This window comes from Brassica napus, chromosome C9 (assembly GCF_020379485.1).
Source record: "Brassica napus cultivar Da-Ae chromosome C9, Da-Ae, whole genome shotgun sequence".
Lineage (NCBI taxonomy): Eukaryota > Viridiplantae > Streptophyta > Magnoliopsida > Brassicales > Brassicaceae > Brassica > Brassica napus.
In genome coordinates this window covers 61,744,925-61,758,023 of record NC_063452.1, presented here as the reverse complement: position 1 = coordinate 61,758,023, position 13,099 = coordinate 61,744,925, and the positions used below count along the sequence as shown (strand labels likewise).

Here is a 13,099-nt window from a genome sequence, read left to right as displayed (position 1 = left end):
CTATTGGTTGGTGAACCTAAAGGTTCACCCTAGGGGGTGAACCCAAGAAAAAGTCTTTTTACAGTACATCTTGTTGTATTAAAACATTTTCCTTACAGTACCACATGCATTTAAAACTCTAGATATTTTTTGCCAGCAAAATCAGATTTTTTTTTGTATTTACCCTGCATTTTTAAAAAATCAGATATTTCCATATTTTCACATTACTGTGGAACACCACCACCACCTGTAATTCTGCAACACATGATGCGTTAGACAATCACTTGGCGTTTTCCAATAAGTTAAATAGTAAATGTTTGATGAACATATAGAAGTTTTGAGATAGCAAATGTTGTTTCCCTCTTCTTTTTTCCATTTAAGCCAAAAGTCTCTATTATAACTCGTTGGATTAGTCGAATGTGTTATCATAAATTGCAGTTCATATTTATTTGAAAATTATCTTTCATTTTGGACTTTTTCTTGGGTTCACCCCCTAGGGTGAACCTTTAGGTTCACCAACCAATAGAAAGTTGTCATTTTAGATCTAGTATCTTTTAATTAAGGAAACAAAATAACTTGCCAAATTATATTATGCTTTTAAAATAAAAAATAAAAAATTAAGTAAATAAAAATAACAATAGTTCTAAAAAAATATTGTTTAAAAAAATATTTATTTTTAAGATTTAGAGTTTAGTGTTTAAGATTTATAATTTAGAATTTATCCAAATGTTTAGTGTTTTTCCAAGGGTTTAGGGTTTACCTACGGGTTTAGGGTTTACCCAAGGGTTTAGAGTTTACCCAAGGGTTTAAGGTTTTCCCAAGGGTTTAGGGTTTAGGATTAGAGTTTAGGGTTTAGTGTTTTGTTGATAACATGTTTAGTGTTTTTCCAAGGGTTTAGGGGTTTTACCCAAGGATTTAGGGTTTACTTAAGGATTTAGGGTTTAGGATTTGAGTTTAGGGTTTAGTATTAGAGTTTAGGGTTTAGTGTTTTGTTGACAACATTTTTTTTTTTGAATTCGTTTTTTATATATTATTTTTATTTATTTTTAAATTTTATTTTGAAAAAAAAATATAATTTGCAAGTTATTTGGTTTCCTTAATTAAAAGATACTAGATTTAAAATGACAACTTTCTATTGGTTGGTGAACCTAAAGGTTCACCCTAGGGGGTGAACCCAAGAATAACTCTTCATTTTGTGTTGTTTAAGAGGCATCACAATCTTGTAATTTAGTAGAAATTTATATTTAATTTTGTGTTGTTTAAGAGGCATCACAATTTTTGTTTTTATTTAAATTTCGAAATGGGCATGGAGATCTCCAAACAATAATGAAAAAGCTGACTCAAGAAGGGCTAGAGAAGAAACAAGAGTCACGGAACAAGTTGTCGCTCTCAATCTCAGAACAGTACACACACTCTCTCTCTCTTCTTCTTCTATAACAATAATAGAAGAGAAATAACCATCTTACTCTATCTATAATCTATCCCTCTCTATTTCCACAAATCAAGTGGGTACATTTGTGTATTTGCATTCCTTTCATGGCTGTTCTGTTTCTCTATCTTCTCAGCCTCCTCATGGCTGGCTATTGTAGTAAGAACTCTCGCTCCTAACTACATCTCTTATCTCTTTCTTTCTTTTCAGTGTGTCTACTGATTGGAAAAAATTTCAAACCCTTAAGGTCTAGCTTATCATTGTACCTTTTTTTTTGCTTTCTATCTTTTCTCTCACTCTCTGATTTCAAATATTGTCTCTTGAAGTTTGAAACCACACTCAAAAACAAGATCTCCTCAAATCTTCTTGACTTCACTTACAATTTGTTTCCTTTGGTAGGTGCCACATGGTGTGTGTGCAAAACAGGGCTGAGTGACTCAGTGCTACAAAGGACACTAGACTACGCATGTGGAAATGGAGCTGACTGTAACCCAACTCACCCAAAAGGGTCTTGCTTCAACCCTGACAATGTTAGAGCTCATTGTAGCTATGCTGTCAATAGCTTCTTTCAGAAGAAAAGTCAAGCTTCTGAGTCTTGTAATTTCACTGGTACCGCCACTCCTACAACCACTGATCCCAGTAAGTTCCTCAGAAATTTTGTTATCGTTTGAAGCCCTAAATAATTGCTTGAGCCATAGATAGTTCATGACGGTACGGTTATCTCTCTGCTGTGTGAACCTTTTGTCACAGGCTATTCAGGATGTCCATTCCCTTCTAGTGTTAGGTATGGTTCTTTGCTTTCTACATATTTTTTCTTACTGAGTATATATAAACTGAAAGAGATACAAACAAAAGATACCTCCCTATAATTAGTATTACAGTTTAATGTTGGATTAGCTTAATAAGGTACATTAAAAAGCCAGATCTAAATCAAAAGTTCACATTTACTATTACTAAACAAAGCTTTAACTAGATCACAACCTACAATAATTTCAAATTGCTTTCTTTATTTTGGGGATTATTTATAAAGTAATAAATCTATAAATAATGTTTTGACATGCGTCTCAACTGTTTCCAACGCTAATATTTCCGTTTACCTTATCTGACCTGAAAGGCTGAAACACGTAGTTACATAATACCAACGTTAATTTAGATAAAACATGATAATGAGTTTTGTTGTTTTACTTGCTTGTTTTACAGTGGCACTGGAGGTGGTGGCAGCACCACTGGAGGTGGTGGCAGCACCACTGGAGGTGGTGGCAGCACCACTGGAGGTGGTGGCAGCACCACTGGAGGTGGTGGCAGCACCACTGGAAGTGGTGGCAGCACCACTGGCGGTGGTAGCAGCAGCACCAAGACGCCAGGCAAAAGCAGTCCAAAAGGAAACAGCCCTATCACAACATTTCCCGGTGGAAACAGTCCATTCACTGGCACACCAACCACCGGACTGCTAGGAGGCAATATCACTGATGCTACCGGAACCGGGTTAAACCCGGATTACTCAAACGAAAGCACCGGTTTCGTGTTCCGTAATTCCAACACCTTGTTCCTCTGCTTGTGTTCTGTCTTGATAATGATCTGAAGATGATGAATGGTCTTTCTCTCTAGTTTACTATCAAAATATGTTATGTTCTTGCTTTATTTTGGACTTCTGTTCATGCTTATCAATTTTAAGGAAAACAATTAACAATGTAAAACTGAATCGTCTCGGGACGAATTTGGTTTCTATTTAATATCTTTAAATCTTAAGCAACAATTATTATTATTATTTTTTGGGTAAAATCTTAAGCAACAAATTAAATTTAAGTTTGACCCTTTTTTTCTTTTTTGTTTTCTTCTGGATTTGGTTCCAATTAAGTCAGAGCAATTAAATAACTATTAATAAGCTTAGATAATATTTAATTTGTTTCTATATGGTAATTTTTGCGGGTTTTAGTCAAACACTTTAATATAAATCTCGGTTTACTTCGGTTTGGGTTGTGGAATTGTTGGTGAACAAAACACTCATGTTCGGTTAGTGTATCCGACCGGTAAATCTTTATAAATACTTGGCAAGAAAACTGTTTTCTTCTACTTCAAGAAGCCGATCTCCTTTCATCTCTTTTTTTGCTTTTCCTAAAATCTAATTTCCTCTGCATAACCATCAAAACCATTTAAAGATCGTTTTTGTAACGAACTGATGAATAATATGAGCAAAAACACATCAGTAAGATCATCGTTTCTTGATTGTATATCCTGTGATCGTCTTTGTGAATCCATTATTAGCTTTTTTGAACTGTTTGATTAAATAAGTCTTGATCATCATGTTTTGTTATTGATCAACACCTTAATTCATATTTTCAATTGATTGGTTTCTGATCTGTTGATTTTATTAAAATCTTGTTACATAGGAGCCTTGTCAGGTATGTGGAGATATCGGCTTCGTGGATTTAATAATGACTTGTTTCTATTGCAGAGAAGTCAGAGAGCATACGTAAGATCATTTTCATTTCTTGTTTTTATATTTATATGATTCTGATTGTATAACTCTCTCGTGTGCATCTTCAGCTATTGCGCAAAGGTCTATTTAATGTCACCCCCAGACATGTGGCTATGTGAAGTGTGCAGATCCTCAGGTCGCGTGTTACATGTCTCGAGTCTTGTTGACATAGATACGAAGGATTTAACAACCGATCATGGTGCTTCAGGCTCAAAGATCTCTGGCGAATCCTCTGAGAAAGGAAGTTCATCATATACATCTCCAAGCACGACAAACAAACCACCGTTTCTGGCGTTTCCTTCTCCAAAGAGAAAACGCAGGACGCCTCGAGTTCCAGGTGAAATATGTCTTTAGTTCAGTTTCTGTCGGAAATTAAGATTATGTTTTTTGTGCTTGTGTTTCAAATTGTGTTTTTTTTTCTCCGTAGTTGATCCTGAGGAAGCTGACGATCAAGGACCAGGTGTTACACCGTTACCTTCGTCTAAGTGAGTGCACCTGCGATTAGGGTTATCAGAGTTCTAGTTTCCTTGGGATTCAAGTTACTTACCGGCTATGTGAGGTTGGACTTCAACTTCATTGTCATGTGACGTCCTCTCATTGACATTATTTCTTTGTTACTCTGCGGTCCTGCTTATGACCTCTTTTGAGTTTGTTTTTATTTAATTTTAATCATAATAAAAGTTTTAATACTCTAATTTTGTGTGTGAATCATCATTTATTTTATGGATTAGTGAATGCTGATAAAAAGTCCGATTTGTATACTTTGAGCCAAAACTATTATTTAAAAATTAACCGCGCTTTATCTTATTTCAAAAAATTTTGTGTAACGACCTTTTAAATTTCGCGGTTTTTATTAGTAACCGTTAAATTTTTATATAAAATCTATTATAATGGTAAAATTTTGCATATTCACTTAGATTTAGACAAAAGCATATGTAATTTTTTTACCTTTACTATTATTTATGGTATAGTAATTGATATCGTCATAATAATTATTTTTGTAAAAATATTAATTGCCTTCTTGGTCAACATATTACTTTCTTATTTAAATAGAAATTTCCAAAGAATGACATTTCATATTTAAGAGCTTCATTACAACAACCATATTTTTATATAAGTAATTAAATATAATCAGTGAGTAAAACTGGTGATGTTTTAGCTTCAAAATGTTTTTTTCTCAATTAATTGAACGATTAGGTACATATTTTTTTTGAAACACGAACGATTAGGTACACATCTAGATTGCATTATGTCATCTTATTTATTGACCTTCTCATCAATTTAACGATTAAATACACATTAATATATTGCCTGATTTAATAATATTTACATTGTATTTATATGCCATAAATCATATATTTAAGTATTATTAATATAATTATCAGATATTTAAGTATTATTAATGGAGAAGTAACATGTGTGTCAACATATTAATTTCTCTTTATTGATTTCAAGCATTTGGCACACGTCTCAACTCATTTATTTTATATAATCTGGAGCAATAAACACACAAACATACTCCCTTTGTTTCATTAAGATACATTTTTATATTTTCAATGCATTTTTTTGTTAATTAATAATGACTAATTGTAAATTTCAAAAAAATAATTGTATTTATTGAATTCTTAATGATTTAAAATTATGGAAAATAGATAATTACAAAAAAATAATATTTAATATTAAAAATTAATATATTTTATTAATATGTATAAACAAACTAAAATATGTATTATATTGAAACAGAGGAAATATATAGTGACAACATTGTCATAATGTATTATCCATTTTTATGCAACCGATAAAACTTTGGATTGAACTTTGTAGACTATTTCTTGATCTTTAATATTTTTTTATCTAGATTTGTTACATAGGAACCATATTGGATTAAATCCAATTTTGTTACCAGTCGAGATGTAAAATGAGTATTATCAAATGACATTTTTGAAAGCTTACAACTACCATCTTAAAGTGTCAATATCTTTGTTTTCAAAATCTCTAATCAAAGTCTCTCGTTTTTTCTCTTATAAATTCAGTAAGTTTTTGCCCGAAACTCATACATAATATTTTTGGGCAAAGAACATAATCGGTTGCTAAATTCGTTTTCCTAGCTGCTGAGACTCCGAACTTTATATCAAAATCCTTAAAGCATGAGAATTTATCACCAAGGATAAGTGGATAACTGTATAACAGTTCTGAGTAAAAATATTTATTTTTGCATAGACTTCATTAAAACATCCAATTTACAGCACTGAGACTCATATAAGATGAGCCTACAACTTCAACTATGATGGCCAATGGCCCAATGCCAATAACGTCGTGAACAAAGTAAATCACTAGAGAGAGAGTCTATTATGTCCTCTAAAATCCAGTAGAAGAAAGTGATCACAATCACTAACAACCATATCGCCTGGCCACACACGACTTCATTCTGTTTTTCTTTTTGCGCCACAAAAAAAACATGATTAATGACGCCTCCCTTTACATGTTACATAAAATAATAATTACTATGTGGTTGCCTGCAAATTCGCGGATATAAATATTGTATAAAAATATAAATTATGTATAAAATTTCGAAAAGTTTCCATAAATTTGATGTAAAAATAACTGATAAATGTTTAGTAATAACAAATGTTTATGAAATTATATAAGTAAATATCATATTTACTTCTCCTACATATATTATACATCTTCTTCAGCCTATTCTTATTTTTTTAATTAATTTTTGCTAATGTTTTCCTAAATTTTTACTTATTTTTTGCCAAATATTTATTTCTATCTCTAAATAGTAATACATATTATACAATCAATAAACCAAAAATTCATCTTATAATTCTTTTCAATCATAGCATTACCTTATTCACTTTTTAAATTTATTTAAATGCAAAATAATTTTTAATCAAAGTTCTCACATGTTCCGTTCAATATAATTCGGTCAATCTTCAAAACCTAATTATTTATAAAGCATATATGGACAATATAAGAGATTAATAATTATAAAATATATGATTATATTTTTATATGAATATGAAATCATTATATCGATTTCTATAAATTGTGTTCTATTAATTAACCGTCCAATCTAAACTAAAATAAATAAAATTAAAAATTATTGACCAAGAAAATTATAACAATTTTCTTAAGACTTCGAAAATGATCGACATGTAAGCCAAAGTCACTTAAGTGACTTTTCGTTTAATATATATGCGTATTTATATTTTTCATAAATGTTTTATAAATTCTTATAAATAATTTAAAATTATGATAATACTATGCGAATATAATGTTTTATATTAAAAAATATTAAATCGTTATATTGATTTCAATAAATTGTGTTCTATTAATTATTTTATGTTGTATATAGATACAATAGAAATTAATCAAACATTATTACACTTTCTATAATTTTAAAAATTAGTTATCATAAATTATTATTTGTAATATCATTTAGATTATTTGGTAAGCGACACTAATTAGTTCTAGACTTACCTTTTATTTTAAATCAAATTTAAATAATTGAAAATTTCTCGACCAATGAAACCAATCAAGTTATAATATTTTTAAAAAAATTCTCTCCATGATTGACACACCTAAATAAAAATCATTAATTTACTTCTCATTTAATACACAGGAGGAGTATTGTCGTTTATTTTTATTTATGTTATTTATTAATTAAAAAAATCAGAAAAAATCATGTAACCCTTGGCAGCTCCTACAGCTTCTTCACTAACTTTTTTGCCGGCCTATCGCCAGAAGATCGTTTCCTTCCTTAAATCTTCCAGATTATCCCTTCTTGCATCCTCAAACCTCCAAAGTCTCCTCCTTTCCTTTCTTCCGCTTCATTGAGCACTGCTCATCAGCTCATCTCCGATCGAAAGTCGAAGCCTTTTCTGAGTTTCCCGAATGGGTTTTGCACATCGCTTCGATCCCCCGCATGGTGTAGTAGAAAGCTAGGTGCTTTCGTCTCAAAAAGGTATCGTCTTGGACAAGCTATTCAAAAAATAAGCATCGCTCTTGAATTGGATTGTTACTGAAGATTGTTGAAAGCATGAGTTGGAGTTGGTTTTGTTTTTTTCGACGAGTTGTAATGTTTATGGAGCTGGATTGGGAGAGTATGCACGTGCCCTCTTGATTGTTAAAAAAAGAGAGAGAAGAGAATGGATCTTTGGCTAATAGCAGCTACTGCTGCTACAGGATTGGTAACCAAGCATTTGCAAAATGTATCCAAAGGTAAAGAAAGCTTTCCTGAGGATTTGTCTTATGTGAAGCCGGAATCTCCGAGATGTTGTGTGGTTAGCAGTTTGGCAAGAGACAATAAACCAAACGAAGAGAACTTCGAGGATTGCGTAAACGGGGAAGATTTGGATGTATTGGGAGTGGCTAGTGAGGAGATTTGTTCAGATTCTTTTGGGAACAGAGCGTTTCTCAGGAGAAAACAGCGATACAGGAGACTTGTCAAGCCTTTTTATATGGAGAACAGCGTAATATCTCGGTTACATAGAGAGGAATATATGCTTAGCCCGTTTCCATCACCATGTGTTGCAGTTTCAAGGCCCTTGGTTGTTACTGATGGTACAAAAGTAATTGGCAAGAACAATGGAGATTCTCTTAGCCAGCGAGCTCGGAGCTGTGGAATCCCTCGGCTAAGGAAGTTGGAAGCTTCAGGTCTTTATGTTAAGAGAAGAGTTGAAAAGACGAGTAGAACATCTGATAATGGGATTGGTAAGCATCTCGCTATCTTTTTATTATACTGACAAATGCAAAGACTTGACATGCTAAAGCTGGATTCTATTTTTTTTTTTTTTTTTCAGGATCAAAAGATGCAGCATTGCTGCTATGCGTTGGGATTTCTATTGGGATAATGTCATCATTTGTAGCTAACCAAACGGAAGTAAACAAGGTCAAAGCAGAGTTAAAGGAGACGGAGAATGGGCTTAAGACGAAAGACTCATTGACAGTGAATGATGACTTACACTATGGAGAAAAGACAGCAGGGAATTCAGAATCTATTGGTGAAATCGAAGCAGAGCTTGTAGCTGAACTGGAAAGGCTACAGATCAACATGAACTCGTCCAACATTGAGACACAACCCTCAGATTTCTTCGAGGTGAGTAAGATAAGAGTAGCCATTCTTTATTCATAGATAGAAGTTCAGTTTGGTAACTGTTTCTCAATTCTGCAGCTGGATCAAGATTTTGAAGTAGAATTTGCGCAGGGCGAGCTGAGAGATGATGATCAGGTTGAAAGGCAGCGCTTTGATGAAACCGAGTTCAACCAGGAGGAACCTTGTGGAGGAAATTTCACACCTGAATCAGGAAACTATACAGTGTCACCTCGTGAGTTAAGCTTGCGTCTGCACAAAGTTATCAACTCACGTTGTGAGGAACGTATAAAAGAGCTTGAGATCGCCTTACAAGAGAACCAGAGGAAAGTAGAGCAGCTAGTCATGGAAGCAGATGAAAAGAAGAAACCATATTCATCAAGGTTATGTGAAAGCCATGCAGTGAAGAGAGACTCAATTCGTAAGCATAATAATCCTGTAGTAGAGGTTCAACCTCTGGTTATGAATCTAGCAGGGCCGGCACTTGATGCATTCAATGACTCTTATGAGGAACTGATGGATATAAAAGATGATTCTGAAGAAGAAGATTTACCATATGAGATGTCTGTGACAAGCAAAAGCTCACCTCGGAGCCATAAAGATTACAGAAAGGCTTCCTCAAGAACTTCAGAGGATGTTAATTTATTTCTGCTGCAAGATCTACTTGGTTTGAGCGACGAAGAAGATGGAGAGTCTGAGAGTGAGATGGAGAAGCAACTGATAAAGCAGATCGTTGAGAAAACAAAACAAGGATCTTCTTCTGTGTTTAATGCCCAGAAGATGCTCTCTCTCATGGAAGAAATAGAACATAATCCATGAAAAGCATAAGCTTGTCAGAGAGTCTCATTATTCATGATGCAAAGTTATAGACGTCTCTAGTTAGTGTGTTGATATGTAATAGTTGATGAAACTCGTCTTGTGAGACCGAAACAAACTGAAAATGAAAAGAAAAAAAAGATGTTGCCATGTTGGTGTCAAGCTCAAAACTGTAATGTCTTCAGAAAAGTTTCAAAGCTCAAAGAACCATCTCTTCTGGCAAAAAGAACAAGAGACGTCTCGGTAATTTAAAAGGTTCTCTGCTCTAGTCATTAAAAAAACTGATTCACGTTTAGCTTTTTCAACAATCATCTATAGACTGTTATTCCAAAGGCATTGTGAACAACATAGAAGCAGTTGCTCCTTTTTATTAAACTGAAGAGAATTATTAAAAGTTCCAAGAATTCCTACAAAAATACCTAACAGAAGATTAAACTAACTTTAGAAAGCAAAAGAAAAAGAGCCAATCACTGAAGCTTAGGCAAAGGAGAAGTCAACTCCTGGAAATTGTGGAGACTTCCAGTGAAGTCAGTGAACAAACCATCAACACCAATCTTGTTGATCCAATAATCATACTCCAAATACGCATCTTGATGAAACCCGGAATGCAGAAACTGGTTCTCGTTACGGTATGTGTATGGATGCACCTACCAACAAACATTGTTCAAACCAATGATCATATAAGCTAGAGATGTAACATAAGTTTTGAGTCCTACACACAAACCTGAAGGTTACGTGAGTGTGCTCTTGCAACCAAATCCGTTGGTGTAGTCAGACGGTTATTATCCACAGGAACGATAGTGTCTTTCCATGGACCAATCCCAACCACATATGGTTTAATGTAATCTAAATATTTGTCTGATGTAATCTCAGCGTATGTCTGCATTCACATATACATATATATATGTAAGCAAACTATGATTGATCTGAAAAAAACATAAATTAGAAAGGAAGAAAGTACCTTATTAGTGTCTTCAGTTAGGATAGTGACATCATCAATCAAGAACACCTTTGGTGAGTCAGTCATGTTTGAAATGTAAACAAGCGAAGTTGCAGCAAAAGACTGAATGAATATTGGCTGTTTTAGCCAATCTTTAGACATGTATGAGCCTTTGTATCCATATTTCTTCAAAGTTGCCACAATCTTATCCTCAAACTTCTTACCATCAGCCCATTTCACCTGCAGAAGTTGTACAAAAAAAAAATAGATTTAACAACCTCTCTATTTGTTTACTCATCAATTAAGTGAAAAAAGTTGTGCTTACTTGCTGATTGATGAAAACAGGGTTCTTGATCTCTGGATATATCCCAACAACTCTAGTTGCATCCAGTGCTATTGCTATATACTCGTCCAAAGTAATAATTGGGAACTTACCTGATCTTACCAAATATTTCAATTATAACTCATTGCTCAAAAGTTGGTTTAAGAGTATATAGAGAAGAGAGAGTGTATATATTTTATTACCATTGTACTGTTGATCCCTGAAAGGATACCTCTGCTTAGCTCCAAGTGTTTTCAGCTCCTCCAGAGTAAAATCAACTGTTCTTGGAATGTTCAATCAAACATTGAAAAAACAAAACCTCTAGAAAAATGAATTGGTTTCTTGTAGTGGACTTTAGTAAGTTTTACCAGTGAAGAAGCCGGTCATGTTCATCCCTTGAACTTCATAAGTTCTCTTACGGTCAGCAAACTCCTTGTGGTCAGCAACATCAGTTGTATCATCGAGATTAACATCGTGATGACATATCAGAACACCGTCTTTGGTAGATAGAATGTCTGATTCTATGAAATCTGCACCTTCCTCAATTGCCCTCTGCAATAAAAAAAAATAGAGAGGCATTAATGAAACATGACAAAGTTTAGTGTAAAAGTAGTAGAAACTTGTAAAGAGACGCGATACCATATATGAAGGAGCAGTTTCTTCAGGGAACTCGCCGTTTGCTCCTCTGTGTGCAACATTGAATGGACGAGAAGTCTGAAGCGGTTTCTTAGTTCCAGATTTTGCTAGACTTGGGAGAGTATACAATGGCCTTGAGGCACATTCAGCAATCAACAATGACAGTAAAAGCAACGGTAGACAATCTGCAAGAGAACATCTACTAAATCTCACTAAAAAGGACACAAGAAAACAGCAACATCAAGGTCATGGTGGAGGCTTCGAAACTTACACTTGACACCGCCCATGACTTACGCCTAAGAGTTACTCCAGTTACAACCTTGAATAGTCTCAAAACTTGAGAACTGGGTGTATATTCAACATTTATATCGATTATACGAGCTCATCTAACAAACAAATCAAAGATTTTCCTAAAAAAACGTAACAAACAAAAAAAAACAACAACGTAACAAACGCATTAAGAATATTCCGGCTGAGAGTTAACCAAAAAAAAATCCACTGAGAGATGTTTAGTGGATATTTTAGTTTTGGTTTGGTTTATTTATGTCTAACCGTCTAAGAAAACTTTAACCAAAGTCAAACCAAATAAGTTTGGTTTGGTTTGGTTTGTTTTCGGTTTTAGTTCGGGTTTGTTTTATGTTTTGTTCGGTTTTTAGTTCGGTTTGGTTTAATTTGATTTTGTTTGAGTCATTTCAGTTCGGTCGAGTTATTTTCTAGTTTTCTTATATTTGGGTTACAAAAATATAATTTATGAAAACAACTAATCATTTGACACTAAATCATTATTCTTTTAAATTTAAACGTAAAGCTAAACATTACAATAAAAAAGTAAAATATATAATCAAATAATTTGATATTATCATCTTTAAACCTAATATAAATATCATACATATTTTTTTTAGTTTTGATGTTAATGTATAAGATTCATATTCATATTCTTTTTATTTTATTTTAGTTGTGTTTTCTATTCATTTGGAAGTAAAATGTGTAAAATTATGTTTAATTGTTTAGGTTAAATGGTTAAATATCTTAAATTTTAATAATATTAGTATAATTAGTTAACTACAATCAGAAATTTGGTTTAATATGTTTGGAACAAAAAAACAAACTCAAACTCCCACTAAACGAATGATCCCCAAACACCAAAATACCCATATGAGCAGTATGCTCATGAAAGACCTTAGGTACAATTCCTTTTGTAAGAGGATCCGCAATCATAGAGTTTGTCCCTAAGTGTTCTATGGTAAACTTTCCACTTTGTACCCATTCCTTAACAACTCGGTACTTGATGTCTACAAACTTAGACTTTACCGAACTTCTATTGTTGTTGGAATACATAACGGCCGCCTTATTGTCACAATACAACTTGAGGGTCTTTCTATTCCTTCAAGAATCCTTAA

The 13,099-nt window shown here is 33.3% G+C and overlaps 4 protein-coding genes across 4 annotated transcripts; 3 read left to right on the top strand and 1 right to left on the bottom strand.

Moving 5' to 3' along the window:
* The first annotated feature begins 1,315 nt into the window (after positions 1-1,315).
* Positions 1,316-3,176, top strand: LOC125592324 (PLASMODESMATA CALLOSE-BINDING PROTEIN 2-like). The gene is made up of 4 exons (XM_048767180.1): positions 1,316-1,567; positions 1,808-2,047; positions 2,159-2,192; positions 2,609-3,176. The coding sequence occupies exons 1-4, from the start codon at positions 1,516-1,518 to the stop codon at positions 2,988-2,990; spliced, it is 708 nt and encodes a 235-aa protein (XP_048623137.1). The 5' UTR covers positions 1,316-1,515; the 3' UTR covers positions 2,991-3,176.
* A 248-nt stretch (positions 3,177-3,424) lies between these two features.
* LOC111201344 lies at positions 3,425-4,582 on the top strand. Its single transcript, XM_048767181.1, has 4 exons — positions 3,425-3,614; positions 3,799-3,881; positions 3,956-4,224; positions 4,315-4,582. Exons 1-4 carry the CDS (start codon positions 3,588-3,590, stop codon positions 4,374-4,376), a joined length of 441 nt encoding a protein of 146 aa, XP_048623138.1. The 5' UTR covers positions 3,425-3,587; the 3' UTR covers positions 4,377-4,582.
* A 2,967-nt stretch (positions 4,583-7,549) lies between these two features.
* On the top strand, positions 7,550-9,951 carry LOC111212140. Its single transcript, XM_022713568.2, has 3 exons — positions 7,550-8,606; positions 8,696-8,991; positions 9,067-9,951. Exons 1-3 carry the CDS (start codon positions 8,042-8,044, stop codon positions 9,802-9,804), a joined length of 1,599 nt encoding a protein of 532 aa, XP_022569289.2. The 5' UTR covers positions 7,550-8,041; the 3' UTR covers positions 9,805-9,951.
* A 102-nt stretch (positions 9,952-10,053) lies between these two features.
* LOC125592323 (glycerophosphodiester phosphodiesterase GDPD6-like) lies at positions 10,054-12,092 on the bottom strand. The gene is made up of 8 exons (XM_048767179.1): positions 11,971-12,092; positions 11,703-11,884; positions 11,432-11,615; positions 11,267-11,341; positions 11,067-11,176; positions 10,763-10,981; positions 10,526-10,681; positions 10,054-10,448 (listed from the first exon to the last, which is right to left on the bottom strand). The coding sequence occupies exons 1-8, from the start codon at positions 11,984-11,986 to the stop codon at positions 10,269-10,271; spliced, it is 1,122 nt and encodes a 373-aa protein (XP_048623136.1). The 5' UTR covers positions 11,987-12,092; the 3' UTR covers positions 10,054-10,268.
* Between the last annotated feature and the right edge of the window lie 1,007 nt (positions 12,093-13,099).

Excerpts from the sequence above, each read along its gene's own strand:
- LOC125592324 (XM_048767180.1), top strand. The coding sequence starts at position 1,516 with ATGGCTGTTCTGTTTCTCTATCTTCTCAGCCTCCTCATGGCTGGCTAT. Across the intron at positions 1,568-1,807 it reads CCTCATGGCTGGCTATTGTA|GTGCCACATGGTGTGTGTGC; the intron begins GTAAGAACTCTC and ends TTCCTTTGGTAG. Across the intron at positions 2,193-2,608 it reads CCATTCCCTTCTAGTGTTAG|TGGCACTGGAGGTGGTGGCA; the intron begins GTATGGTTCTTT and ends CTTGTTTTACAG.
- LOC111201344 (XM_048767181.1), top strand. The coding sequence starts at position 3,588 with ATGAATAATATGAGCAAAAACACATCA. Across the intron at positions 3,882-3,955 it reads AGAGAAGTCAGAGAGCATAC|CTATTGCGCAAAGGTCTATT; the intron begins GTAAGATCATTT and ends GTGCATCTTCAG. Across the intron at positions 4,225-4,314 it reads CAGGACGCCTCGAGTTCCAG|TTGATCCTGAGGAAGCTGAC; the intron begins GTGAAATATGTC and ends TTTTCTCCGTAG.
- LOC111212140 (XM_022713568.2), top strand. The coding sequence starts at position 8,042 with ATGGATCTTTGGCTAATAGCAGCTACTGCTGCTACAGGATTGGTAACC. Across the intron at positions 8,607-8,695 it reads AACATCTGATAATGGGATTG|GATCAAAAGATGCAGCATTG; the intron begins GTAAGCATCTCG and ends TTTTTTTTTCAG. Across the intron at positions 8,992-9,066 it reads AACCCTCAGATTTCTTCGAG|CTGGATCAAGATTTTGAAGT; the intron begins GTGAGTAAGATA and ends TCAATTCTGCAG.
- LOC125592323 (XM_048767179.1), bottom strand. Across the intron at positions 11,177-11,266 it reads CAGGGATCAACAGTACAATG|GTAAGTTCCCAATTATTACT; the intron begins GTAATAAAATAT and ends TGGTAAGATCAG. Across the intron at positions 10,682-10,762 it reads TAACTGAAGACACTAATAAG|ACATACGCTGAGATTACATC; the intron begins GTACTTTCTTCC and ends ATGTGAATGCAG.